At 41.4% G+C, this 27547-nt stretch overlaps 1 protein-coding gene across 1 annotated transcript; it reads right to left on the reverse strand.

Annotated features, from left to right (window-relative positions):
- Positions 1–5648: 5648 nt before the first annotated feature.
- On the reverse strand, positions 5649–27123 carry Ei24 (EI24 autophagy associated transmembrane protein). The gene is made up of 11 exons (XM_027411800.2): positions 26967–27123; positions 22623–22729; positions 16731–16876; positions 15219–15279; positions 13258–13324; positions 12454–12578; positions 12056–12175; positions 10785–10896; positions 9210–9321; positions 8739–8813; positions 5649–6821 (listed from the first exon to the last, which is right to left on the reverse strand). Exons 2-11 carry the CDS (start codon positions 22662–22664, stop codon positions 6656–6658), a joined length of 1026 nt encoding a protein of 341 aa, XP_027267601.1. The 5' UTR covers positions 22665–22729; positions 26967–27123; the 3' UTR covers positions 5649–6655.
- Between the last annotated feature and the right edge of the window lie 424 nt (positions 27124–27547).

Consider the following 27547-nt stretch of genomic DNA (forward strand, 5'->3'; position numbering starts at 1 on the left):
TGTTTGGGAATTTTGTTTTGTTTCAGGAGATTGTTTTTTAAATCTTTGTTTTTATTTTACATATATGCTTTGACTGCTTGGATGTGTATGCCCTACATGCATGCTTGGTGCCCATGGAGGCCAGAAGATAGGATTGGATTTCCTTGAACTGTAGCTACAGATAGTTGTAAGCCATCATTTGGGTGGTAGGAAATGAACTGGAACCCTCTATAAATGCAGCAAGTGCTCTTAACACTGAACAATTTTTCTGGCCCAATTTTGCAATTTCTGTGACAGTTTAATGTAGTTGGGTTATGCAGCTGAGAATGACCTTGAATTCTTGACCCCTCTGCCTCCACCTCCCAAGTGCTGGAATGACAGTGTGTACCATCTTGCCTGTTAGTGTTCTTATAGATTACACTGTTGCTTCATGCTGATTGTGTGTTTTTAAATATGTGTGTCCATTTTTTAAATTTTTTTTAAAGATTTATTATATATACAGTGTTCTGCCTGCATGTATGCCTGCAAGCCAGAAGAGGACACCAGATCTCATTACAGATGGTTGTAAGCCACCATGTAGTTTCTGAGAATTGAACTCACATTTGGAAGAGCACCAGCTGGTGCTCTTAACCTCTGAGCCATCTCTCCAGCCCTTGGATTCTTTTTCAAGTAATGTATTCAGAAAAGCTGAATTTGGAAAGCAAAAAATATGGGGGAAAAAAAAAGAAAAGCAATGCCTTTGCTTGTTTGAAAATGCCTATATTTTGCTCTTGATAGCATACATTGAGAATTTTATGAACACAGAAGGTGAAGGCAAGAGAAGCAGGAGCTCAAAGCTACTGAGGAAGTTAAGGTCCAGGATGAGCTACATGAGATCTTGTCTTGAAAAAGCAAAATGGAGGAAGGAGGATGGATATCATCAAAATACATTTTATTCATGTATGAAGTTCTAAATCTAAAATATTTTCAAAGAAAGAACATACCCCCAAACAGTTTTAGGAATAAAGTAAGTATCCTCTCTTCCCCACCTTCCCTTCCTCTCATAATAGATTATTTTCAATTTGGATTTCTTTTCTTTTCTTTCTTTTTTTTAGGCAGGGTTTCTCTGTGGCTTTGGAGACTGTCCTGGAAGTAGCTCTTGTAGACCAGGCTGGTCTCACAGAGATCCACCTGCCTCTGCCTCCCGAGTGCTTCCCAGGGTGTGCATCACCACCGCCCTGCTTGGCTTTGTTTTCAATTCTTTCGAGACCTGGTGACTAAGTCATCCTTAGTAATCTCATGAGTCTTTTTTTTTTTTTTTTTTTTGCTTTACAATTAACCCTTTTGGTCTGACTCCAAATGCTGGTTTTGAACCTGGGGTAATTTTATACATTTCAATTTTTCTGGTTTGTTAGGGGGAAATGTTGGCTCCCTTGGTTCTTGGTTACTACAATTCTTTTTATTGATTCTTTGTGGATTTCACTTCATGCACTCCAATCCCATTCATCTCCCTGTCCCTTTGTATCTGCCCTCTGCCCTTGCATCTTCCCCCACCCAAAAAAATAAAAGTTTAAAAAGAAAATATCTCCTTATGGAAGCTGTAATGTACACAGTGAGTCACACAGTATACCCTTTAGTCCATACATCTTTACTTGCAAATGTTCATTACAATGTGTCATTGGTATGATTTGAGGCCTCTGGCTTCTGCTATACTAGATCCTTACTGGGACTTCCTTGGCTATCCTAATGTTGCCCTCTGTCATGGAGATCCTGCAGCTTTAGATCTGCAGGTCTGGCCCCTTCATATGATCTGGCAGTTCACAGATGGGGTGGATCAACTCATAACCCTGGATCTGGACCTGGGTGGTAGCTGAGTTGGTCAGCTAGAAAGCTCTCCCACATCCTCACCACCAGGGCAAGCTCATCCACTGCTGCAGGCAGCAAGGGGTGGAGCCAGCTTTCCCAGTGCCCTTGGGCAGGCTGTCACGCACCCCACTAATAGTGTCAGCTCCACTGTGTCAGTCTAGGAGAGGTATAGTGCAGGGAAGGCTCTCCCACACAGATGAGGAGCAGGCGGAGGGACATCTAGCCATGACACAACCCTCACCTGTGCCCAGGAGAGGTGCATGACCTGTTCTCCCAAGTACTGCAGCCAGTAAGGGTGGGGCCAACTCTATGCAACCCTTGGATATCAACATGATTTCAGATGGCAGTCCAGACCTGGGGTATTCACATGGCCTTTGGTGGTAACATGAACATCAAAACAGACTCCCATCACTGCATGGCCAAGGACCCAGCCATGTCCCTCAGCAGCAGCATGGGCCAGGTGGCTTTGCAGGTGACTCAATCAGGCTGTTCCTCTCCACCCACGCATCTCCATCCCTCTCTTCATAGTGCTCAAGCTGTTCTACTTCTCTCCCATCTCTCCACGACATACTTGCACATCTGTTGTGGGTGTGCTACACTTTGGGCAGGGTCTCTGTGTGTCTTTTTCCTGCCAACTCTCTATGGTGGTGGGCAGGGCTTTTGGGTATCTTCAAGAGTTTGTCCAACCCTAAGTTTCCAAAGAAAATAAATTTCTGGCCAAAGTTTGACTCAGCACAGTAAAACTAATTCAACATATAGTCATCCAGTTTCATGGTTGAACCACCAGTACAACCAACTAGAGAGATTAGCAGATAGGTCAATGATGAAAAGTAAACTCAGCAGAACCTGTCCAGTCAATGGTGGGTCTCCATTCTGCAGGTACTGCTCTTCTTCCTGGACTAGGATGCAGCTCTGGCAGCCACAGAAACTCATTCAGTAGTATGTTTTCTTAAAGGAAGAAGGCAGAGGTTCTAGCACTTGTGCTTGTTACTGGCTCTATTGATGGGCCGTGCAATTCAACTTTTCCCAGGGAACAAAAACAGTACCTGCCCTGCATCTCCTGTTCCCCCACTTCATAGAGCACAAACCACTCTTCTGCCACCTATTTGCTAGCTTCTTTCTTTCCCAGAACTCCACCATCTACTTACTCACTTCCTATTGCACCCAGCCAGGCATAGGACTGAGGTGTCGTCTTTGTGCTTCCCAGTGTGCCTGTGCCCTTTGTGGACGCCAGCCTGGTCCACTATGTTGTCTAGGTGCCTCCTGGTGTCCAGAATCTGTTTCTTGATCCCAATCATGGTGCCTGCTGTTCTTTCTCACCTTTCCTCAGTCTTTTCTCTTCAAGGAAACTTCTCAGTCCCACCGGAGGAGAGGCTGTGCTCACTTTTGGGAGAGAACAGGGCCCTAGCCAGGCTACAGCAGCCATAGCTGCTACCAAGAACCCAGAGCATGACACTCAAGCCACTGCAGCCACCAGCACCATCTTGATTCTCCCCATGTTCTTTGTTTTTGTTCTTTTAACACCAATTTAACCTCCTTAATGTTCAGTTGGAACCAACTCGCTCCTGCATGATCCAGATAGCCCTATTCCTCTCCTTCTCCAAACCCACTCACTCAGTCTCCAAACAAAGGAGATGTGCCAAAAAAAAAGTCAGGTTCTTCATTCTTGGCAGCTGCTGCATCTTCCTCCTTTGAAGTTGCCTCCACCCAAGTCTCTGCCTAAGTGCTCAGCTTTTGACAATACTTAAGCACAAACCCAGCTTGTGGTGGACATGAACCTAGTTTGGGCATTCGGCTTCTCTGGCCTTGATCTCTGGGACTGGAGAACTGCCCCCCCCCCTGCTTTGCTCAAATAAACCTGTTATTATACTTTTTTGGGGGGAGGGGTGTGAGGTGGGGGCGGGTTGATGTTATACTTTTTCAATTTGACTTGATCTGGCTTACTGTGTTGGTGTGTTGGTGTAGAAACCTACTATGGAGGAGGAGCAGAAAAGCCTATTACTCAATAGCACTTTTTAAAATTATCCTCCTTATCATTATGTACATGTGTATGCACTTGAGTGCAAGTGCCTATGAAGTCTAGAAGAGGGTGTCAAATTCCCTAGAGCTGAAGTTACAGATGACTTTGACCCACATAACCTGGATGCTAGGAGCCAAACTGTGGTTTTCTACAAAAACATTATGTGTTCTGAAGTGATAAGCCATCTCTCCCTCAGTACCACTTTTTTTTTGTTGTTATTGAGACAGGGTCTTACTTTATAGCTAGCTCTGGCTGGCCTGGAACTCATTATGTAGATCTAGAACTCAGAGATCTACCTGCCACACGTGTCATATATGCAAATGTGTGTGCACATCCATTTTTTTAATTTCAACTTTCAGTTTTAGTGAGACAGGTGCCCCTGTATTTGGTTGCTGATTACTAGTTTGCCTCAAACTGGCACTATGAAATTGACAAAAAACAGAGCCTAGTTTCCCCCTGACTCCAGTTTCCTAATTACTACCCAATGCTTATGCCCGAGTGAAAAAAGAAAGGTTCACACACTTTTTGGGGTGGACATGTGGGTACATACCTAAAACCCCAGAAGTCAGGAGGCAGAAGCTGAAAGGATGCCACAAATTTAAGGTCAGCATGGTCTAGAGTGTCAGATTAGCAAAGCATACAAATTGAGACCCCTATCTTAAAAACAAAATGGGGGGAGGGGTGGCTGGAGAGATGGCTCAGTGGTTAAGAGCACTGCCTGCTCTTCTAAAGGTCCAGAGTTCAATATCCAGCAACCACATGGTGCCTCACAACCATCTGTAATGGGATTTGGTGCCCTTTTCTAGCCTGCAGACAACATGCAGACAGAACACTGTACACATAATAAATAAGTCTTAAAAAAAAATAGGCTAACAAGATAGCTCAGTGGGGAGAGATGTTTGCTAAGTAATCCTCCAAAGCCACAGAGAAACCCTGCCTCGAATACCACCCCCACAAAAATAAATAAATAAGTAAATGTGTATGGGTGTTTTGCCTAGTGTCTGTGCACCCTGAAGTTCCAGACAGTTGTAAACCATCATGTGGGTGCTAGGATCCAAAACCTATGTCCTCTGTGAGAACAGCCAGTGTTTCTAACTATCATCCAGCCCTGGAAACTCCTTTTGAAACTTTCATAAAGTAGGAAGTAGAAACAAGGCACAGTGGTTAAGGGCACTTGTTAGAACTTTTGTGTCCAATTTGACAATTGTAATCATGTACATCAACTATATAAGCACTTAAAACTTTGATTGCAGTTGTCATGTATATGTATTACCGGTTTCTATAAATATCTAACCTCTTCCTTGGACTACAGCATTTAATATACTGAAATCTAGAGGATTTTCTCCCTGAATAAGTACACAATAGAAACTCTAACCAAGAAAACAAACAAGCAAAACAACCAACAATCATCAAGTCTTTTATAAGAAGTAAGCATAATTTTAACATTATTACCCAAGATCATTCTGAGAATATCTTTCAGAACTAATTTCTAAAATCTATAACCAGATTATTCAAGACAAAGTCACTCAATCTATGAATATATCTGGCTCAGGATTTAGAAATCAATCATTGGCCAGTGGTGGTGGCAACAAACACCTATAATACCAGCACTGGGAAGGCAGAGGCAGTTGGATCTCTGGGAGTTCAATGCCAGCCTGGTCTACAGAATGAGTTCCAGGACAGCCAAGGCTACACAGAGAAACCCTAACTTGAAAAAAAAAAAAAAAAAAAAAAAAAAAAGAAAAAGAAAAGAAAGGAAGAAAGGAAGGAAGGAAGGAAGGAAGAAAGGAAGATCAAACAGGCATTTTATGGGAAACTCACGTTTAATTGTGATATTTTAAAATTGTACAAGTTTTTTACATCTGCCCTCCCACCCCATATTTAGACTCTTAAAATGACAGGAAAACATCACCAATCACAGGTTGAATGGGTTTAATAAGTTTACCCCTTCAGTTCCTATATGAAGCACCCAATATTCCTTAAAACACCAATGAGACCTGGCAGTGGCCAACAGTGAATTTCATCTTCAGGGTTAAACAGCTCAGATCCTCTGAGCACTCTGTGATGCAGTGGCACTTGTCCAGAACTGGTACAGCCCCATAGTTGGGGAACTTAATTTGTACCAGTGAAAAAAGCTGTTTCCCCTTCAAGGGGAAGAAAAAAAAAAAACAACTCTTCAAAACCCAGCTAGTTTATCTCAATCTATCTGTCCCATCTCTTCAGGCTCTATTTTTGATTTTTTTTCTTCTTTCTTTCCTTTTCTGCAGCAGAGCAAGAGAGACCAAAACCTAACCTGAGTTACAAGAAAACAAGACAGTGATGGCTATAGAAGGAGTGACCTGGAGCAACTGGAATGCTCCTTTACCTCCCACATCCAATGTATGTGCTTCACAGAAAAACAGTAACAACAAATTCACAAAATACAACAGTTAAAATTACAAAGCCCATTCATCCAGGGGTGCTGGAAGGCAAGTAAAAGTGGGAGGGTAAATGACACGGGGCTAATAGGAAAAGAAAAAAATGTAGTCAGTCAGTCCAGGAACAGGAGCTGGCAAATGCTAGAAACAGCTGGAAAACTCCAGTCCTTTCAGACCTAGGGTGGTGGTAAAAAAAAAAAAAAAAACCACATACTGGAGTCAGGAAGATTCTGCCTTACTGCACCAGAGACAAAAATTCCAATTCATCCAAGAGAGGGGAATATGCAGAGGGCCTTGGCAGTGGGTCCTGCCTTCCGAGGCAGGGGGCGGAAAACAGAGAAAGAGCTGCCACATCCTCCACCCAATCCCACCCACCCATCCCCTTTGGACAGAATCAGTGGCCTGCAGCAGCAGCTTTCAGTTTGGCAGGAGAAGGATGTGGAGAAGGGAACTTCTCTGCAGAGGATGAGCTGCTCAGGGCTGACTGCAGGTAGACTGTCTTGTGGAAAAGTCTGTTGCTTAAAAAGACCACCAAGGAGAAGAGGCGTAACTGGAAAAGACTAAAGGACAAGAAACCCTACTCGTTAGTTCCCAGTTGATCAACATAACTGCTTCAAGCAAATTACAGCTTATCTGACTTTTAAGTTTAAAACTACATAGAGCCAGGTGGTGGTGGTGGTGGTGGTGGTGGTGGTGGTGGTGGCGCACACCTTTAATCCCAGCACTCAGGAGGCAGAGGCTGGTGGATCTTGTGAGTTTGAGACCAGCTAGAACTACAAGAGCTAGTTCCAGGTCAGACTCCAAAAGCCACAGGAAACTCCATCTCAAAAAACCAAAAAAAAAAAAAAAAAAAAAAAAAATACGTTTATCAGCTAAAGAATATACTGGCTGCAGAACAAGCAGCAGAATAAACTATTTGCCTAGTGGCCTGAAGCCATGAGTTAAAACCACCACTGGAAAAAAGAAATGTAGCTGGGTGGTGGTGACCCACACCTTTAATCCCAGCACAGAAAATCCTGTCTTGAAAAAAACAAAAAGAAAAAGAAATGTAGCATATCTTGCTGCTGCCACAAATCCATTACAGTCAGCAGTTTCAGTATCAGGGCTGGAGCTTTTAAAGGAAATAAAGTTACTTATATCATATTTTTCAATTTTTATTTTAGTATTTTATGGAATTGAGTGTTTGCCTACAAGTTTGTCTGTGCACTACCTGTGTGCCTGCTGACCACAAATGCCAGAAGAGGGTGTTGGATCCTCTAGAACTAAAGTTGCAAATGCCTGTGAGTCACCAAGATGCTAGGAATTGAACTAGGTCCTCTGGAAGAACAGCCAGTACTCTTAACTGCTGGACCTTATCTCTAGCCCCATAATCCAGATTTTAAAAGCAATTCTCTATGTGGCCAGGTCACACAGAGCCTACTATTTTCTTTTAAAGTGGCCATTATTACAAAAATGGGCTTTACTCGGATGTTTACAAAGGACTTATATCTAGTGACTGTTGGCTTAGAACTCATTTTGTAGCCCAGACAGATCTTGAACTCATTTAATCATTCTGCCACAGGCTTCCAAGTTTTCTGATTAAGGCATGAAATACCATACCTGGTACAACTGTTAAATTTTAAGAATAGGTATAAATGGATAGGCATTGTGGCATCCACCTGCAGTCTCAGCCCTGGGGGACAAGGCAGCAGAATCACAAGCTCAAGATACAACAATGCTACACAGGGAAAAATAAAAATGAGCATGTGTGAGACTGTCAATTTGGGAAATATATATACATATACATATTTATACACACACACACACACTCAAAAAAAAACATGGTATATATTTCATGTCTCATTCTCTGTCTCTCTTGTGTGTCTGGCTGGCTGGCTGGCTGGCTGAGTTCCTAGCACTCACAATAGCCTGTGACCCAGTTCCAAGGTATATAACACTATTTACTGCCCTCCAAGGTCACTGAATGCACATGGTACACAGACAGACATGTAAGCAAAACACTAATAAAAATCTTAAAAAATAAACTATATATTAAGGTGTGCTGGCTAGTTTGATGTCAACTTGACAAAAACTCTAGTCACTGGAGAGAAGAGAGCCTCAGTTGAGAAAAATGTCTCCCTAAGATACAACTGTAAGACATTTTCTTATTAGTGATTGATGAGGGGCTGTCCCTGGGCTGATGGTCCTGATTTCTGTTAGAAAGCAGGCTGAGCAAGCCATGTGGAGTAAGGCAGTAAGCAGCAGCCTTCCAGGGCTTCTACCATCTGATCCTGCCTTCAGGTTCCTGCCTTATTTGAGTTCCTATCCTGACTTCCATTTAAGGGTGAACAACAGTAATACAGAAATGCAAACCACATAAATCCTCTCCTCAAGCTGCTTTTGGTCATGGTGTTCATAGCAATAAAAACTAACTAGGCATAAGGTCTTTCTTTAGCATAAGAGATTTATACAACAGAAGTCTCATCACTGGCACTTACTATGCTTTTCCAGGAGTCTTTGCTTCATTGGCGCTGATGATGAATAAAGGAAACAGGATAGAGAAGAGGCAGCCACTATTAAAAACAAAAAGGTCAACTTCACAAGACTTGATTTTAGAAAAGGTACTGGAAGCCTCATTTCTCCTTTCCAGCTTTGCAAACAGCATAATGTGATGAAATGTTAATATAGCATATAAACACAGCTTCGGAAATGAACAGAAGAGTTTCTGAATTTCTAAGTATCTGCCTCCAGGAGACAGCATAGAATAAGATAGACTACATTTTAATGCTGATAAATGTCAATTACTATTATCAACAACAGAAAAAAAAAAAAAAAACAACCCTCTTCCTGATGGTCAAATGATGTAAAATGCTAGGTCAGAAGCAAAGCAATAAAAGATGCTTGTTAAGACATACTTACTACCCAAGTTTTTATTTTTCTGGTCTTTGGAGTTTCTCTAGATGAGTTACCTGATAATATAGGAGGACTGCATTGCCGTGAGGAAAGCCAAAGGCAAGCCAAATCCAAAGTAGTAAGGCCAGTTCCTTTCTATGTTTGACAATCGCTGGTGCATTTCAATTCCTAAAACAAGGAAGTCAGTACACCTAAGACTCATATCTTATTTAAATGACTAACTGGCAAACACAATTATTTGAGGCTTAGGTTTTAGGCACAAAGCTACCATTTGAAACACAGATACAGCATATAAACCATATAAATCTACCAGGTTCATGATGGTACAAACCTTTGGTCACAGGACTTTGGAAAGCAGAGGCAATTTGGTCTACATAGGGAGTTACTGATCAGCCAGGACTAGATAGTAAGACCCTGTTTCAAAGAATTGTACAGATCTGACATAAAGCTTCAATGCAAAGATTTTACAGTAATCATAATTTCAAAGTAACAATTTTAGCACCAGCACTGTTTTTCAGGACAGTCTGGAACAAAGCAAAATATCAAAAAAGGATGGCATGGGGGAGGAGGGTCAGCCTGATCTCTGAGTTGGAGGCCATCCTGGTCTACACAGAGCAAGCTCCAGGACAGCCAGGGGAACCCTGGGGGGTGGCGGGATAGCTCTACTGAAATTTATTCACCAAGATGAATATACAAACGGTTTTGTTTGTTTGGGTGTGCATGTTTTGATATAGGATTTTATATATGGTCCAAGCTAGTTTCAAACTCAAAGCCCTTCTTTCTCTACCTCAAAGTGCAAGGATTACAAGTTCTGGACCCCTTTATAAAGCATCAAAGTCTTTTTACATGATCTCCAGCTGGGTATGGTGGAACATACCTGTAATCCCAACATTTAAGATGCTAAAACAAGAGGACTAGAATTAGAAACTAGCCTGAACCATAAAAAATAGCAGGCCAGCAAGGCTACACACAGCAAGACCCAACTCAAAAAAATAAAAAAAATGCTAGATGTGATGGTGCACACCTATAATCCCAGCGCTCTGGAAATAGAAGACACATCTTCAGCTCCACAGCAAGTTCAATGCTAGCATGAGCTACATGAGACCTTGACTTAAAAAATAAGAGTAATTTAAAAAGAAAACAACTAAAAAGAATGATAATAATCAAGTGAGCTTGACTTGATAGTATATGTACGAATTCCCAGTACTTGGGAGGTAGAAGCAGGAAGCTGGAAAGTTGAAAGGCCAGCCTGAACTAAGAGTGAGCGCTCAAGGTCAGCCTGGGTTACATAGCAAGACCATGTCTTAAAATAAATTTTAAAAAATGTAATTCTAAATGCACTAGCATCTATTTAACTTCTCTGAAACAATTTGTGTTCTTTTCTATCAACTTCTGGCCTAGACAGAGCTACACCACATTAAGTACTAAAATGGTAATTAATTCTACAATGCCATTTTCCTTGGCCTCAAAGGTTAATAAACCCACTAAGCCAAATGTAACCTCCCTCTTGCCAATGAGCCACGTCTTGTCAGAAATCTGCAAAGAGCTTGAGTATTGAACAGCGTAGTGTGTGCAGCACCAGCATTTCTGAACAAGGCGTCTATATCCCAGGTTTCTTTTTATGGACTTACCTTTATTGAACCAACGGTACTCAAAGCAGTACAGTGAGTAGAGAAGAGACATATGCAGCAGACTAACCAGCTGACCCACAAGATGGATGGGGAAGAGACTCACAAACATCCCCTGAGGAACAAATGCAACAAATCTTAATTCCAGAATGTCAGACATTTCTCGATCACTGCTCCAATCAGAGATGGCCTCTCAGCTGCCTTGGTTGTTCAATGGTAGGAACAGAATCTCCAAGAGAAGAGGCAAACCCATTTCTTTCTTTCTTTTTTCTTTTTTTGGTTTTTCAAGACAGGGTTTCTCTGTGTAGCTTTGGAGCCTGTCCTGGAACTTGCTCTGGAGACCAGGCTGGTCTCGAACTCACAGAGATCCACCTGCCTCTGCCTCCCGAGTGCTGGGATTAAAAGCATGTGCCACCAACACCGGGCCCATTTCTTATAATTTTATATTTAAACTCTCTAGCTGCTTTTAAAGTCTCTCTCCTTTCTTTCCTCCCCTTCCCCAATATCTATTCCTTGGGTAGGCACTATTGTTCTTTCCTTTTTCATTTTTTTTATTTTTTTAGATATTTAAATTTCACATGTCTGAGTATTCTGCCTACATGTATGGATATGTATCACATGTGTGCCTGGTGCCCTCAGTAGTTATAAGAGAATGTTGCACCAACTGTAACTGGCGTTATGAATGGCTGTGAGTCACTATGTGGGTACTAGAAAACAGCCACTGAGTCATTTCTTCAGCTTCCATTTTCCTTTTTTAAAATAAGAGAGAGTGTGTGTGTGTGTGTGTGTGTGTGCGTGCGTGCATGTGTGCACACACAGCCATGCATGCTGTTATATCTCAGTTGTGTACCAATTCTTATTTCTAATTAATAAATTTCAATTTAACTTCTTAGAAAAATGTTCATTGGGTAAAAATGCTATTGTGAAAGCAAGAGGACTAAGTTCAAATCCTCAGAACTCCCATAAACACCAGGCATGGATGTATATGCCAGTAACCCCAACACTTGAGAGGAGGCAGAGACAGACAAATTCTAGGAGGTTGCTGGTCAGCCAGGCACCCTAGCCAAAAATAGTGACCTTCAGGTTCAGTGAGAGATCTCCTCTCAAAAAATAAGGTGAAGAGTGTACACACACACAAATAGTGCTTTAAAAATCATTACTTCCCATGAGGCATATATGCATGCTCCAGTATAAATGCAAAACTCATCTTTCTGAAGTCCCTTTCCCTAAACTTTTTTCTTTTCTTTTTAAAAATGTTTCCATGTGTCTCTCACCTGAATAAGGAAAAGTGCCTGTAGCAAAAGGTTGAAGAGCATGTCAGCAATTATCTTGCTGACACTGGGAAATGGATGAGGTTTCCTCCCTGATACTTCAAATGCCAGGTCAGCTATATCCTGAAACAGAGAACAGTAGTACAACAAAACATGAATTAATGGTCCCATGTCCATCCCCAGAGCTAATGCCACTGTTCGGCTACCAGAGCAGCCAGGTGAAAAAAGTCTGCCTTAGTAACCTGAGACAGTCATTTCATTTTACAAAACCACAAAGATTACCAAACTTGCTGCTTAGCTTAAAAAATGTTAAGACTTGAAAATTGTTTTCTCTATAGCTAAAAAGAGTATAATCTAGGGAACCCACATAGAATCCAGACTCCATTCTGCCCTGGACCTACTTGGAACCAAATGGCATTCACAACTTTGCTAAGCACAAACAGGGGGAGCACCCAAAGAGCACTGAAAATTGATGTGAGGAAGAATTCCAGCCATGACCAAACATCTCCATGCAGTGACGGATCACCTAAAAAACAAAAAAAAACAAAAAAACAAAACAAGAATTATTAGTTTAGCTAGATAAATGGAATGCCAGAAGACCAAAAATGGAACTATTTTGTGACTATTCCTCTGCCTCACATTCTGGCCACAGCTCTTATTCATAGTAATCACAGTGTTGTTCTGCTTATCTTAAAACAAACCTGTTTACAGGGGGACTACTGAGATGTCACAGTGACTAACCACAGAACTATCAGGAAACCAACTGAATTTAAATCTCAGTTCTGTTACTTACGTATGGCTTAACTAACTTCTATTTACTTATCCATAAAATAGCCCAACAATGCCTGTATCAAAAAGCCATTGAGAAGTCTAAATTAAAAACATCGGCTGGAGGGGGCCGGCATGCCTTTAATCCCAGCACAAGGGAGACAGAGGCAGAGGCAGAGGCAGAGGCAGGTCAATCTCAGTGAGTTTGAGGCCAGCCTGGTCTACAAAACTGGAGGCAGAGGCAGCTGGATCTCTGAGTTAAGAATCCAGCCTTGTCTACAGAGTGAGTTCCAGGACAGCCAGAACTAAACCCTGTCTCAAAAAAAGAAAAAAAAAAAACTAAAAACATCAAATTGCTAGTGCGTATGAAACTGAGGAAGACAAGTATCTCAAAGCTCTACCTATCCCCAACAGGAGCAAGATACATACATACTCACCAATAATCCGGGCTGTTACTGATTGAAGCACAGGAATAAACACTCGATAAAACAAGAGGAGACTGAACTGAAGGAAAGAGACAATAATCAAAAACCCTTCTTTAAATTAAAACAAGGCATCAGGCGATGGTGGCAGATGATTTTAATCACAGCACAAAAGAGGCAGAGGCAGGTGGATCAAAGCCAGCCTGGTCTATAGAGTGAGTTGTCAGTTTCAGGACAGCCAGGACTACACAGAGAAACCACCTCAAAAAAAAAATAGTAGTAGTAATAATAATAATAATAACAATAGCAGTATATTAAAACAAGTCACTATAATAACTTTCCAGTCAAGACTGCTAGTTTATAAATCAGGAGACCAGAAGAAGCACCTTTCCTAGTTGCCAAAACTCAAAGACAGTGCAGCAAACTGATACTATTTATCAGTGAGACTTCTGAGACAGAGAAAACATTTTAACTAACATTCAGGCAAACATACAAAGATATATACTAAGCATCTAAGATGTTTATTAATTAAATCTAAAGCTACCATCTGAAAACATTAGTGAAATGTTTATATTAAGAGAAACTGAATTACACTAAATACCAAGTCAAGAACAGTATTTAGATTTCACTAAAGACTATGATAGTTCTCAATTATAGGTAACTTTTTTGATCTGAGTCTCAATAATAATTGATTGCTACAACCAGAAACATCTATCTTTTTCTGATCCCACAGATAACCAAAAATGTCTAAACAAACAGTGTTAATACAAGTTATTTAAAACAATACTAAAACCTGTCAATGGATCATATAAATAAACAAACATAATGCAGGGCTCTCCCAGATATCTCTTTATGTATAAGTATTATTTGTGAATAGGAATAAAATTCACTAAAGATGCACAAAATCCAAATTCATGTTTGTTGTTTAGGGTTTTCCGTATGTTTTTCTAGATAGGGTTTCTCTGTGTAGCCCTGGATGTCCTGGAACTTGCTCTACAGATCAGGCTGAACTCTAACTCAGAGATCCACCTGCCTATGCTTCCTAAGTACTGGGATTAAAGGTCTGTGCAACTATGCCTGATTCATATTTATTTGGTTTTTTTTTTCTTCAAATTTACTTGGTTTTTTTTTTTTTTTTTTTTTTTTTTTTTTTTTTTTGAGGCAGGGGTCTCATGTATCTCAGGCTTATCTCAAACTTACTATGTAGTCAAGGATGACCTTGAACTTCTGATCCTCCTGCTTTTACCACCAAGTACTGATATAAGTATTGTTATTTTTTTAAAGGTTATTTTTATTATTTTATATATTTTTATTACTTTTCATATATTTTATTATCATTTATTATTTTTATTATTTTATATATGTCTGGTTATCTGTATATGCAGCACATGCATATAGGTACCTATGGAGGCCAGAAGAGTATATAAAATCCCCTGGAAATGGCATTAAAAAACAGATTTAAAATGCCTGGTATAAGTGCTGTGAACTGAACCCAGATCCTCTGCAAGAGCAACAACTGCTCTTAACAACTAGTCCATCTCTCCAACCCACAGGTATCTTCTTTAACTTTAATTTTCTTTATTCCTTTTTTTTTTTTTCTTGAGACAGCATCTCACTATACAGTCCCTAGATGGCCTGAAATTCAGTTACGTAGGCAAGATTGGCCTGGTCTCAGAGATCTGTCTGCCTCAGCCTCTCAAGTACTAGAATTATAGGCATGTACTATCACACATGGCAATTATTGTTTTTAGACATCACACAAAATAACATTTTGACATTTTCATACATATAATTATTTCTTGCTCAGATTCCCTCCTCCATCCCCTATCCATGTGATAGTCATCAGCATACATAAGCAGCTCAAACATCAAAGATAATTCATCTTAGTGTTTTAAGGAAGCAGCTGAGAAATATTAACCCAATAACAATCTAAAGATATGTATAAGGAACCTAGAATTTGATGGAAAAGAACTTACCCAGAATACTCCACCGTTCCAAGCACAACACTGGAAGATTCTACTAACAATGCGTGGCTCACTGGAAAAGATCATATCAGTTTAGCTTGTAAGGCCCACAGGCTGTTTCTAACGTTATCTAATAACTCTCCATTTTACAGCTTCTATTGGCACCATATTATCTTTGAGCACCTAATGTTCTCCCAATGTTCTAATTCAGTCCATAGGAAAAGGCTACCATGTTTCCAAGGAACCAGGTGTTTTTGTTTTAGAGACAGGGCCTCATTATATAGTCCAGACTGGCCTCAAACTCCTGGCAGTCATCCCGTCTCGGTCTTCACAGTACTGGAATTACATGCATGTGCCATCACACACAGGTGAAGAAACCAGCTTTCATATTTTGTTGTCAGTTTGAGACAGGATTTCACTATGTAGCCCTGGCTGGCTTGGAACTCACTATTTGGCTTCAAACTGCCTGCCTCTGCTCCTAAGCACTGGTATTAAAACTATGCATCACCAGCTTTGCTTTAAAAACTAAAAAGGAGCTGATAAAATGGCTTACTGCTAAAAGTGTCACAAGTCTGGCAACCTGAGTTTGATTCCCTGAATCCATGTAAAAGGTGGAAGGAGAAGTTAATTCCACGAAGTTGTCCTATGACATCTACACATGTGCTGTGAAATGGACATAATCTCCCAATGATAAATAATTTTTTAAATGTTTTTATGTATATGGGTGTTTTGCCGCATGTGTGTCTGTGTACCACCTATGTGCATTATCCATGCAGGCTAGAAGAGAGCCTTGGATGCCCTGGAACCAGAATTGTAGACAGCTGTTAAGCTCCATGCAGGTGCTGGGAACTGAATCCAGGTACTCTGGAAAACCAGTAAGTACTCTTAACCACTGAGCCATCTCTCCAGCCTCCAAATAAAACAAACGTACATACATACGTACGTAACACGTGTGTGTGTGTGTGTGTGTGTGTGTGTGTGTGTGTGTGTGTGTGTGTGTTCTTCCCTCTAAAGTCTGAAGTTAGAGCATATTAAATAAAAAAGTCTAGGTAGGGTTTACTCTATCAATATATAAATCCATACAGACTTTCCCATAAATATCCATCAAATCAAATACTGTTGTAGTCCTATTTAGCACTCTTGATTTTATTTTTGTTGTTGTTTAATTTATTGTGGTGTGTATAAGATCCATGTAGAGGTCCAAAGACACCTCTGGAGCTGGTTCCTCCTCCAGCTTTCCTTGAGTTCCAAGGACCAAACCCAGGCCATCACACTTGCTTAGCAGGCACCTTTTGCCCCTGAGCTATCTCACCAGTAGATTTTATTTTTTAATAATCTGAGTTTAAGAGAGTCTGTGTGTGTGTGTTGAGGTGGGGGGAATCACCTATAACATTTTCCTATTAAAAAAAAACACTAATAGGATGCTGAAATTCTAATTTATTATGTATGGCCTTCACTCTCATTTCCTGTTCTTAGTATATGCCCCTCTGGTGACAGCTTGGGATGCAGGCCTGTACTCCTCACCTCTCTTGTTTCCGCTCTACACTCTGGGCTCTCCTCTGGGCCAAGACACTACTTGCCCTTCTTCGGCGCTGCTCCTCTCTCTTCTGCTGGATCCGAGCATCTAGTTTTGAGATGGTACAGATGCCCCAGATTGAGTCTTTGATTCCCTGTAGATAAGGACATTTTTAAAGAGAGATTGTGGGCTGGAGACTTTCCAAAATTACACACAGGAAAGTGAGTAACAATGGAAACCACAGCATTTATTTTGCTACCGAGCAAAAGGAGAGTGATTTGTGCCTCCAGTGCTGTGATGGAACTCAGCACTCTGCCACTGAACTATACCCTCACCCTTTATGCATTCTTTATTTTTGTATAATATTACTTTAACTATGTAAACATGTGTTACATTTGTTTATATTGTAGAATATTACTTTAGCTATGTAAAGGTATGTTGCATTTGTTTATGCTGCATTTGTTAAACTATGTAAAGGTATGCTACACTTGTTTCAACTTGCCTGCTAAGGCACCTGATTGGTTTAATAAAAAGCTGAATGGCTGAGTTGGGCAGAGGCAGGCAGCTCTCTGTGAGTTTGAAGCCAACCTGGTCTACAGAATAAGTTCCAGGACAGCCAAAGCTACACAGAGAAATTGTCTTAAAAAACAAACAAACAAACAAACAAAGGCTGAATGGCCAACAGCTAGGCAGTAGAGGGATAGACAGGGCTAGCAGGCAGAGAGAATAAATCAGAGAAGGAATCTGGGAGGGGAGAAGGAGGGAGGGGAAGGGAGGGGGGAGAGAACCAAGGAGCTGCCCAGGGTCAGCCAGCCAACAGACAGACAGACATAGAAGAAGCAAGAAAGTAGGACATACAGAATGAAAGAAAGGTAAAAAGGCCCAATGCAAAACACAGATGAAGAGAAAGTTAAAGTAAGTTATAAGAAGTAGTGGGACAAGCCTAAATGAAGGCTGAGAATTCATAAGGAATATTAAGTCTACACATCTTTATTTTGGACCTGGTTGGTGGCCCAAAGAAAATTTTCAACTACAATCCTTAATTTACAAAAGAACTGCAACAGTAGAGAACCTCAAAACTCCTTTAGACCAGAATCTCTAGTTAGTATTTTTTTTCCATATTAATATATACTCTTATCCAAACCATTCAAGTAGTTTTTTTTATCACGCTCCCTTGGGCAGAGGCTGAAACAGGGTCTCACCACATAAGTCAAACTGACTTCAAACTCTTGATTTTCTTGCTCCAGCTCCCAAATACTGGGAACAAAAGTATAGTGGCCAACATGACTAGTTTATCAGGCCCTTGTATGGTCATTTTTCAGGAGGTATCCTAAGAACAATACTCTTTACATAACCATAGGGTAGTTATCAATTCAAGAAACTTAATACTAAAATACTTCATAGTCCACATTCCAATTTTTCCATTCATCACAACAATGAAGTTCATGGCATTTTGCACCTGGAAAGTTTAATCCAGAATCAAATAATGCATTTCATATGTCTCCTTAGTATTTTCAAATCAAGAACAGTTTTTGTTTGTTTGTTTGTTTTGTTTTGGTTTGGTTTGGTTTTGGTTTTTCGAGACAGGGTTTCTCTGTGTAGCTTTGGAGCCTATCCTGTCACTTGCTCTGGAGACCAGGCTGGCCTCCAACTCACAGAGATTCACCTGCCTCTGCCTCCTGAGTACTGTGATTAAAGGCTCGAGCCACCAACGCCTGGTAAGAACAGTTCTTTATACTTTTGCTTTTTCCATTTTATTTATGTGTGAGTATGTCACCATGCATGGCAATCAGAGGACAACTTGTAAGAGTCAGTTCTCTCCTTCCATCAGGTGGGTTTCTGGGATCACCACGCTCAAGTCATCAGGTGTGATGATAAGAATCTTTACTTCTCAAAAAAAAAAATGTTCACACCTTTAATCCCCATACTGGGAGGCAGAGGCAGGTTGATCTCTATGAGTTCAAGGCCAACCAGGGCTACAGAGTTCCAGGACAACCTCCCTCCAAAACAATACAGAGAAACCCTGTCTTGAAAAACTAAAAAAGAACAAGAAAAAAACAACCCCCCACCAAAACAAAAAATCTTTGCTTCTAAGCCGTCTCACTAGCCCTAGTCTTTTTGCCTTTGTTTTTTAAGAATATAGGCTAGCTACTTCATGGAATTTTAAGATTTAAGTTTCCCCACGATTACCCAGGTTAAGCATTTTGAACAAAAATATCACAGAACTGATGATATCACGCCAAGAAACACATAAGCTAGGCATCGTGGCACATGCCTCTTTTTCCAAAATTCAAGGTTGAGGCAGGAAAAATCCCAAATCCAAGGCCAGCCAGGGATACACAGCCAGCCTGTCCTGTCCAAGGAGATCATATCTACCCTTGCTCCCTAAAACAATGGCACACAGTAACTGTTTGCCCTTGTGGTGATATTAATTCCATGGTTTCAAACTTTTTCCTCTAGTAACTAGAAAGTAGTAAGTGGGAAACATTTCTGATGCCATGCCCATGAATTTCTCCCAAATTTAGCATCCTTCCACCATTCTTGCCTATACCAATCTTGAATTATATATGAGCACTAACTAGTAGTTTACCAACACTTTTACATTTACCAATACTATGAAAACACGTTATTATCTTCCCTACTCCCTTTCAGTACCAATTAAATTGCTACAGTATTCCTTGAATTCTATTCTAGCTCTAAACACCAGTCAAGAAAGGACTACACTATATCAAATTTGGAGAAAGACACAATTACTGTTTTAAAAGGAGAGAAAGAAGGGGGAAAGAGGGAGGGGAAAGAAATAATTGCTGCAAAATTTAAACAAACCTCTGTAGTAAGTAAGGGAGTGCCACATCAAACAGAAGCATCATGGTAGTTGCTGTTGAGTTTGTATAGAAAGCATACAGACAGTGACAAACGCACCTGCCAACCGTATCTGAAGAATTCCAAGTTACTGCTAGTGCTGACCACTCCAGAATTACCTGTAACCCAGTTCAAAGAACTGCATTCATGCATCCATCCCTGCAACCAATCGCATATTGTGCAACTTCACACAATCTTTGGTCAGATGGAAACACTCAAGAAGATAGTGTAATCCCACCAACATGGGAGACGGGTAGGATAATTGCCTCAAATTAGGTCAGCCTGGGCTTACAATGTAAGAGACTACCTCAAAATAAAGGCAAGATAAGGCTAGGGATTCAGCAGAGTGCTTGTCTATCATGTGAGAGGCCTTGGGTTCAATCCCCATTATTGAAAGGAAAACAGAAAAATCAGACAAATTAGACGAAAAATGTAATACACACACATTAGAGTTTAATAAAACCATATTATGTCCAAAGTAGAATAATTTTACCAGTATAGTCAACTTTATAAAAAGACAAAAAAAAGCAGAGCCAAGTGTGGTGGTATATTCTTATAAGACTAGGGCACCTGAGACACTGAGGCAAGCTGATCACCACAAATTTGAACCCAGTCTAGGATACATCTTTTTTTAAAAGAACATCTTTAAAAAATAAAATAAAAACATAAAAACAAAGACCAACAAGATGTCTCAACAGGTAAAGGTACTTGCCTCCAGGTTGACAGCCATGTGACTACATGTAGAAGGGGAAACCTGACATACTGTCCAAGCACACATATACTAAATAAAGCTAATAAAAACAAAAGCACGGCTGTGCCTCAGTCAGAAGGCCAAGAAAACCCTGGGGATTGAACTTGGTGTCAGGTTTTGTTACCTGATTATATTAGGGATACAAGAATGTGAAGTCATTTTGTAGAAATATCATCAAGTATTATCTTTTTTAGGGGGAGTGACAGGGTTTCTCTGTGTAGCTTTGTAGACTAGGCTGGCCTTGAACTCACAGAGATCTGATTGTGTGCGCCACCACCGCCCGGCGCAAAGTAATAGTCTCTAATGTAAGTCTTTTTCCTGTTTCCAGGCTCTCCATGATGAGTGACTTGAGGTCACTTCCCTCTCTGTAAGCCATCTCATAAACCCAGGGTTATTACTTCTAAAACTGATTTTGATTAACAGGCAGTTAGAATGTCACCCTTAAACCTAGATGGTCATTTTCAAAATCTGTTTCTCTTCTTTCTTTCTGAGACAGGGTCTCATGTAGCCTGGTGTGTGTGTGTGTGGCGGGGGGCGGGCGGGGGGCGGGGGGGGGGGGGCTCAAACTTCCTATGTAGCCAATTCTGGAGTTGAACTATCATCCTTTTGCTCTATCTCTCAAGTGGTTTTTGGTTTTTTTGTTGGTTTGCTATTTCATTTTTGAGATGGGTCTCACTATACAACCCAAGATGGCCAAGAACTTATTATGATCCTCCTGCCTCAGATGAGTGCTGTGATTACAGATGTGTGTGTACATCTGGCTCAAACTAAACAGTGACACAAGCTTATAATCCCAGAATTTTCTATCAAGGCAAGGGATCAGGAGTTCAATGTCATCCTGGACTACACAGCCAGTTGGAGACTAACGTTTCTCAAAACAAACAAAAAAGGCTCTCTAGCCAAGCTAAACAGAAAGAATCCTAACACTAGATAATGGACTCAATAGATAGGTCTCCCAACTTCCATAGGATTCAGGATAGAAGGGCTGGGAATCGATCAGTATGTAAGAGCATTTTCTCTGCAAGCATGAGGACATGAGTTCAAATCCAATGCCGTCTTGTAAAAAGCTAGGCATGGCTGCTGGATCCTGAGAATTCCCTGGCCAGCCACACTTGCCAAATAGGCAAACTCAGGTTCAGTAAGAGACCCTGTCTCAAGACAGTAAAGCAGACAGCAATAGAGGGGATAGAGGAAGACATCAAAGTTCTTCTTTGGCCTCCACATGAGAATCAGACTGTTACCTGCACACCCACAGGAATGTACCACACAAACACACACACACATATATACACTTAGGAATATTTGTTTAACTATGCAAAGGTGTTGCATTTGTTTAATTATTGTATTAGTGTTTTACCTTGCCTGCCTAAAGTACCAGATTGGTCTAATAAAAGCTAAGCAGCCAATAGTAAGGGAGGAGGTATAGGTGGGACTTCAGGGCAGAGAGAGTAATTAGGAGGAGGAATTTAGGGTTGGAGGAAGAAAGAAAAAAGAGACGCCATGGAGACGCCAGGAGCCTGCCAGCCAGCCAGCCATGAGGATGCAGGAAAATAGGACATACAGAATGAAAGAAAGGTAAAAAGTTCCATGCAAAACATAGATGAATAGAAACAGGTTAAATTACATTAAAAGAGCTAATGGGACAAGCCTAAGCTAGGGCCGAGAATTCATAATAGTAGTAAGTCTCTGTGTCTTTATTTGGGAGCTAGTTGGCAGCCCAAAAAAATTCCAACTACACACACAGACACAGAAAGACAGACGACACAGACACAGACACAGACACAAAAAGACAGATGACACATACACACACACTCTCTCTCTCTTTATCTCTCTCTCTCTCTCTCTCTCTCTCTCTCTCTCTCTCTCTCTCACACACACCACACACACACACACACACACACACACACACACACAACACAAAAAAAAAAAAAAAAAAGATACAGGATATAACAAGGCAAAGGCTTATACTTGAAGGAGAGACAGGACTGAAATTAACTCAAACCAGCCAGGGCTGCATAGCAAAATAAAAAAGACTCTGGATAGTGTATACCTACATTCTTAGTACTTGGCATACTGAGACAAGAGCACCACCATGTGTTCAAGGTTAACCTGAGACTATCTCAAAAGTATGAAAAATGCCTGTTTACTGAGTAGACTACACTGAAAACCTACTTTCTATGTAAAAGACCCAACAAACATGATAAAATTTATGAAACTGAAGGATTTCCTAGTCAGTTCTTTAGCAAAAAGAAAAGGGGGGGTACAAATTCCATGAAAATATACTCACCCTTCCAAGGTCCTGCAGAAAGGTTTTGACACTGTCAGCCATCTCTTCACTGCCCAGACTATCAATTACAGAGAGGAAGTACCCCCAAATTTCTCATCATGGAGGGCCTGGAAACAAATGGAGAAAAAATACTTAGGTTAAAGATAAGTTACCGCATGACCTGTTTCTACAAAATGACTCCACATTCTAGTAGCCCTAATACAAGAGTAAGAGACTGTAGCACTAATACAATAAACTATGAGACTATACCTGTAACTGATGAAACCTAAGATGCTTATTTTTCCATTTGAGATGTGAGGTCTTGGTAAGTTGTCCCAGATAGCCCCACACTCTGGGGTGCAACAGATCTCCCTGCCTCAGCTTCCCTAGTAAATAAAAAGGGAACAAATGTGCTCCTGGACAAGTGGTCTCCCCTAAGCTTTGGTGTCCCAACTACTCCTAAACACTTCAAACACTGTTGAGGATTTGGAGATGGGTGGTAATAATGTTTGAATAGCCTTATAAGCCATTTTTTAAAGATTTTTTTTTTATTATGTATACAATGTTCTGCCTGCATGTATGCCTGCAGGCCAGAAGAGGGCATCATTATAGATGGTTGTGAGCCACCATGTAGTTGCTGGGAATTGAATTCAGGACCTCTGGAAGAGCAGTCAGTGCTCTTAACCTCTGAGCCATCTCTCCAGCCCCCTTATAAGCCACTTTTATGCTGGCTATGGATTCTCAAACACTTGAAGGTGGGACCGGAGGGATGGCTCAACGGTTAAAATCACTTACTGCTCTTTCAGAAGACCAAAGATCAATTCCTAATACCTGTGTCAGACCTCTGTCAACCATCTGAACTCCAGCTCCAGGGTAGTCAATACCCTTTTCTGGGCTACACAGGCATCCGAATTCACATGCACAGACACTAACTTACTAACAAACAAACAAACAAACAAACATACATACATACATACATACATGCTAAACAACCAAAAACAAACAAAATACTTGAAGGAACTAGGCACTACAATATACTGTAATTCTACTACTGGGTAGGAGGCAGAGGCAGGAGGATAACCACAATTTTTACAACAGGCTGTCCACACATTGAGTTTCACACCTGCTAGGGCTTTCTAGGGAAACCCTATTTCGTACAATAATAATTTGTTTTGATTCACTTTAATCATGCATACTCCTCAAATACACAGAAAAGTTTAAGACATAACTACCAAGCCCTCTAATTAGGTCTTTCTGTTTTCTAACTTCATCCCCATCACCAGCATAGTCCTGGAGATAAAATCTAGTGACCTACAGCACCATTTTGTAATTTTAAATCTTTTAAAAATGTATATATATTTTTTAAAGATGTATTTATTATGTATAGTGTTCTGAATGCATTATGCCTGCAGGTCAGAAGAGGGCACCAGATTTCATAGATGGTTGTGAGCTACCATGTGGTTTCTGGGAATTGAACTCAGGACCTCCAGTGCTCTTAACCACTGGGCCATCTCTCCAGATCCTGTGCATGTATTTTAATAATCATGTAGGAAACAATGAATTTTAAAATTGACTAAGGCTTGGGAGGGGTCAAGTTCAAAGGTAGGCTGTATGCTCAATATGTATGACAGCCAGGGTTCATTCCCCATTACAAAACAGAACAAAACAAAAAAAAACTCATGAAGTTCACATTTAGAACAGTAAGGGTTAGGTATGGTGGTACATACCTATACCATTTGGGAAATGGAGGTAAGATAATCAGTTCAAGGTCATTCTCAGCTAAACTGGAAGTTTGGGGTATGTAGGGTACATGAGACCATCTCAAAACAAAAAACAAAAAACAAAAAACAAAAACAAAAAAACTGTAAGGGTTTCTCATTTTATTTCTCAGATAAATGGGAAACCCAGCTCCAACAACTGAGAAACTGATCGGGTTGCAAATAAAATTCAGTCAGGGCTAGGGAGGTGGCTGAGCAGGTAAGGGAGCCTTCTGCTATGTCAAACCACCTAAGTTTAATCCTCAGGACTCACATGGGTTGTCCTCTGACTTCATATGACAACACAGCACACTCACATTAGGGCACATGTATGTTCACACAAACACACATAATAAATGTTGAAAAAGAAAGAACTATAACTTAGTGATACAGTGCTTGTATGGCATGTTCAATTCCCAACACTGAAGAAAATTTTTGAGGAGGGGCAGGGAGGGAGGGAGAAAGGGAGGTCTGATGGTGCAATCCTACAATCCCAATTCAAAGTCTGCATAAACTGAATTCAAGGCCAGCCTGAGTAATTTCATGACATTTCATTTCATTTCATGTCTCAAAAACAAAACAAGCCGAGTGGTGGTGACACACACCTTAGCCCCAGCCCTCAGGAGGCAGAGGTAAGCCAATATGTGAATTCAAGGCCAGCCTGGTCTACAGTGTTCCAGGACAGGCTCCGAAGCTACAGAGAAACCCTGTCTTGAAAAACAAAACAAACATACATGAAGCTCTGAAGTTCTAAGTTTGGCTCCCAGTACTGAAAAGGGCAAGAGAGTTCATATTATAAATAATTTTACTAGTCTCTCATTTATTTCTTTAAAGGGAACTCTAAGGTAAATGGAAAAATATACTTGCAAAAATATAAGAATTTAGGATTTCAAAGTTCTCAAGCCCTACTAAATCAAGCTGAGAATCTCCAATTTAAGAGACATAATAATACACTAATTTCACGGGCAGCTTGTATACAACTCAGCTACAAAACATAAAAGAGACTTTGACCTTTGGCCACCTCATCAAGTAGCAGCACACTGACCCAACTGGACTAATGCCACTCAGAACTGGACGAACAGGGAGATCAGAATCCGAAGGCTACCTGCACAACACCATGTACATCATCTGCTCCTTAGGTCAAATCCTAGTCAAATGTGCTCACTTGGAGAAGTTTCTAGAGTTAAGAAACATCTGTCATTACTCCCACTCCTCCCTCCAAAAAAAAAAAAAAAAAAAAAAAAAAGCCTCAGAGTTTTCTGAATGTGTTTTCTAGCAGACAGTGTTCTAAGAGTTGTGGTGAAAGCAGCCCGTGGCCAGAATAGTAAATGTCTAATGATGGGAAAGGCACTAAGTGTGTAAAGACTGTCACAGATACACCCTCTTAACCAATGACTTGCTCACCTACAAATAAAGGATGGTAAAATTCTTCACAGAGTTTTTGAGGATGGAGTACAACAGAATAAAAATTCTGTATAAATGTAATCCTATTAAAGAATGCACCCGATTTGAGGTTTGAGGAAACTTATTACTTGGTCTAGTTTTCTCTCAGAGCCCAGACAGAGAGCTTCCTATCTATCCTAGCCCAGAACCACTGTCATTTGACTCCTGGCAGATTAATATCCAGCTTCTGCATGTAGCAACCAGCAAAGGACCTACTGACCAAATAGAGCCTTTGAAGGACTGGCCATTTCAATTTTATACTGTAGGCCTAACATCTTTCCTATGGGAGAGAACATTTGGTATGAATTAGCCTGTTTAACAAATTGCTGAGGCATTCAGAAAAAAATAACCTGCCACAATTTAAGAACACACCATTTACAAAGGGCTCCTACAACACAGAAGATGCGTCTTATGGTTCACAATAATTTACAGATGGACAACTTAAACTGTTTGTCCAACAGCAAGTGAAAGCTAATTACGGCAAACTTCAGAACTTCAGTGTTCCAACACAGTCAGGACTTTTTTTTTTTTTTTTTTTTTTTTGCTTAAGCTTTGCAACGAGGATTTTTATTTAGCCCAAGCATCCCATGGACGAATCACCTTTCTTAAACCTTGAAATGCTGAGGGCCACTAAATTCTTGACAGTCTTTAGAACCGACTAAGCATCTACTGAGACATATTCCTGCACTTTCATTTCCAAGCCACCAAACCCAAGTCCCGGAAGGCAGAAAGCCGGCGTTTCCCACTCCAGGTAGGGAGAAGGTAAACACCCTCACTCATCACCGGGCCGCAGAATGCCTCCTGGGCCCCAGGGAGTGCTGGATCCCTTCTCTCCCGGAGCTTCTGGGCAACTGGTTTGAGAACCCGTCTTTCTCCCCAGCTACCGCCGCGCATACGGTGCGAACCACGCTCACCGCGGGTCACGGGAGCTAAAGATAGCCCCACCGCACCTAGGAAGAGCGAGCCTTGGGCGCCGCGCGCCGCAGGGCCTGCCCTCGCCACCCTTCACGTCCCGGGCCCTTGGGCCGGGGTCCCTGCCGCAGCCCCCGCCAAAACCTCACCAACCAGCTCTGGCCTGACAGCTCTCGGTTGCCCCCAGGGCCCTGCCGCTCAGGCCCAGACATGCAAGCGACTCGACACCCCGTCTGCCGCGGCCCACACCTACCCCGCAGCCCTGCCGCGGCGGCTCCGGCCCGGGAGCTCGCCCACCGAGGCTTGGTTCGCCTGCTCCGCGCCTGGCTGCCCGCTCTGCCCCGGCGTTCCCACAGCCGGGGCTGCGCCCACACTGGGCATGCCCGAGCTGCACGGGGCAGCTGGGAAGTCGGGCGGACACCCTGCTGGTCGCTGGGCGGGGGCGGGGCCAGCAGGCAGGGAGGGGCCACCCAGGAGGGGCGTGGCCAGGGAGCCTGGGAATTGTAGTTGGCGGGACCTGAGATTCTGTGCTCGTCCTGGTTGTACAGCTTCAGGCTTCTAGCCCCTATTGCCGCCACTCCAAACCCCTTTCTCACTGATCAGTAGTCCTGTTCCCCAGGCTCCTCAATCTGCAGCAATGCTGATCTTTCTAAAATCCTTTAAGAACAAATGATGGAAACATTAAAATAGGGGTCACCTTGATTAATTTGGAGGCTTTCTAATTAAAGACTAATAAACCAGGTATGGATTCAAACCAGGTATGGATGTAATCCCAGCCTTTCGAAAACCGAGGAGTAGAATTGTGGCGAATTCGAGGCCAGCTTGGGCTACATA

The sequence above is a fragment of the Cricetulus griseus genome, chromosome 4, assembly GCF_003668045.3.
Source record: "Cricetulus griseus strain 17A/GY chromosome 4, alternate assembly CriGri-PICRH-1.0, whole genome shotgun sequence".
Lineage (NCBI taxonomy): Eukaryota > Metazoa > Chordata > Mammalia > Rodentia > Cricetidae > Cricetulus > Cricetulus griseus.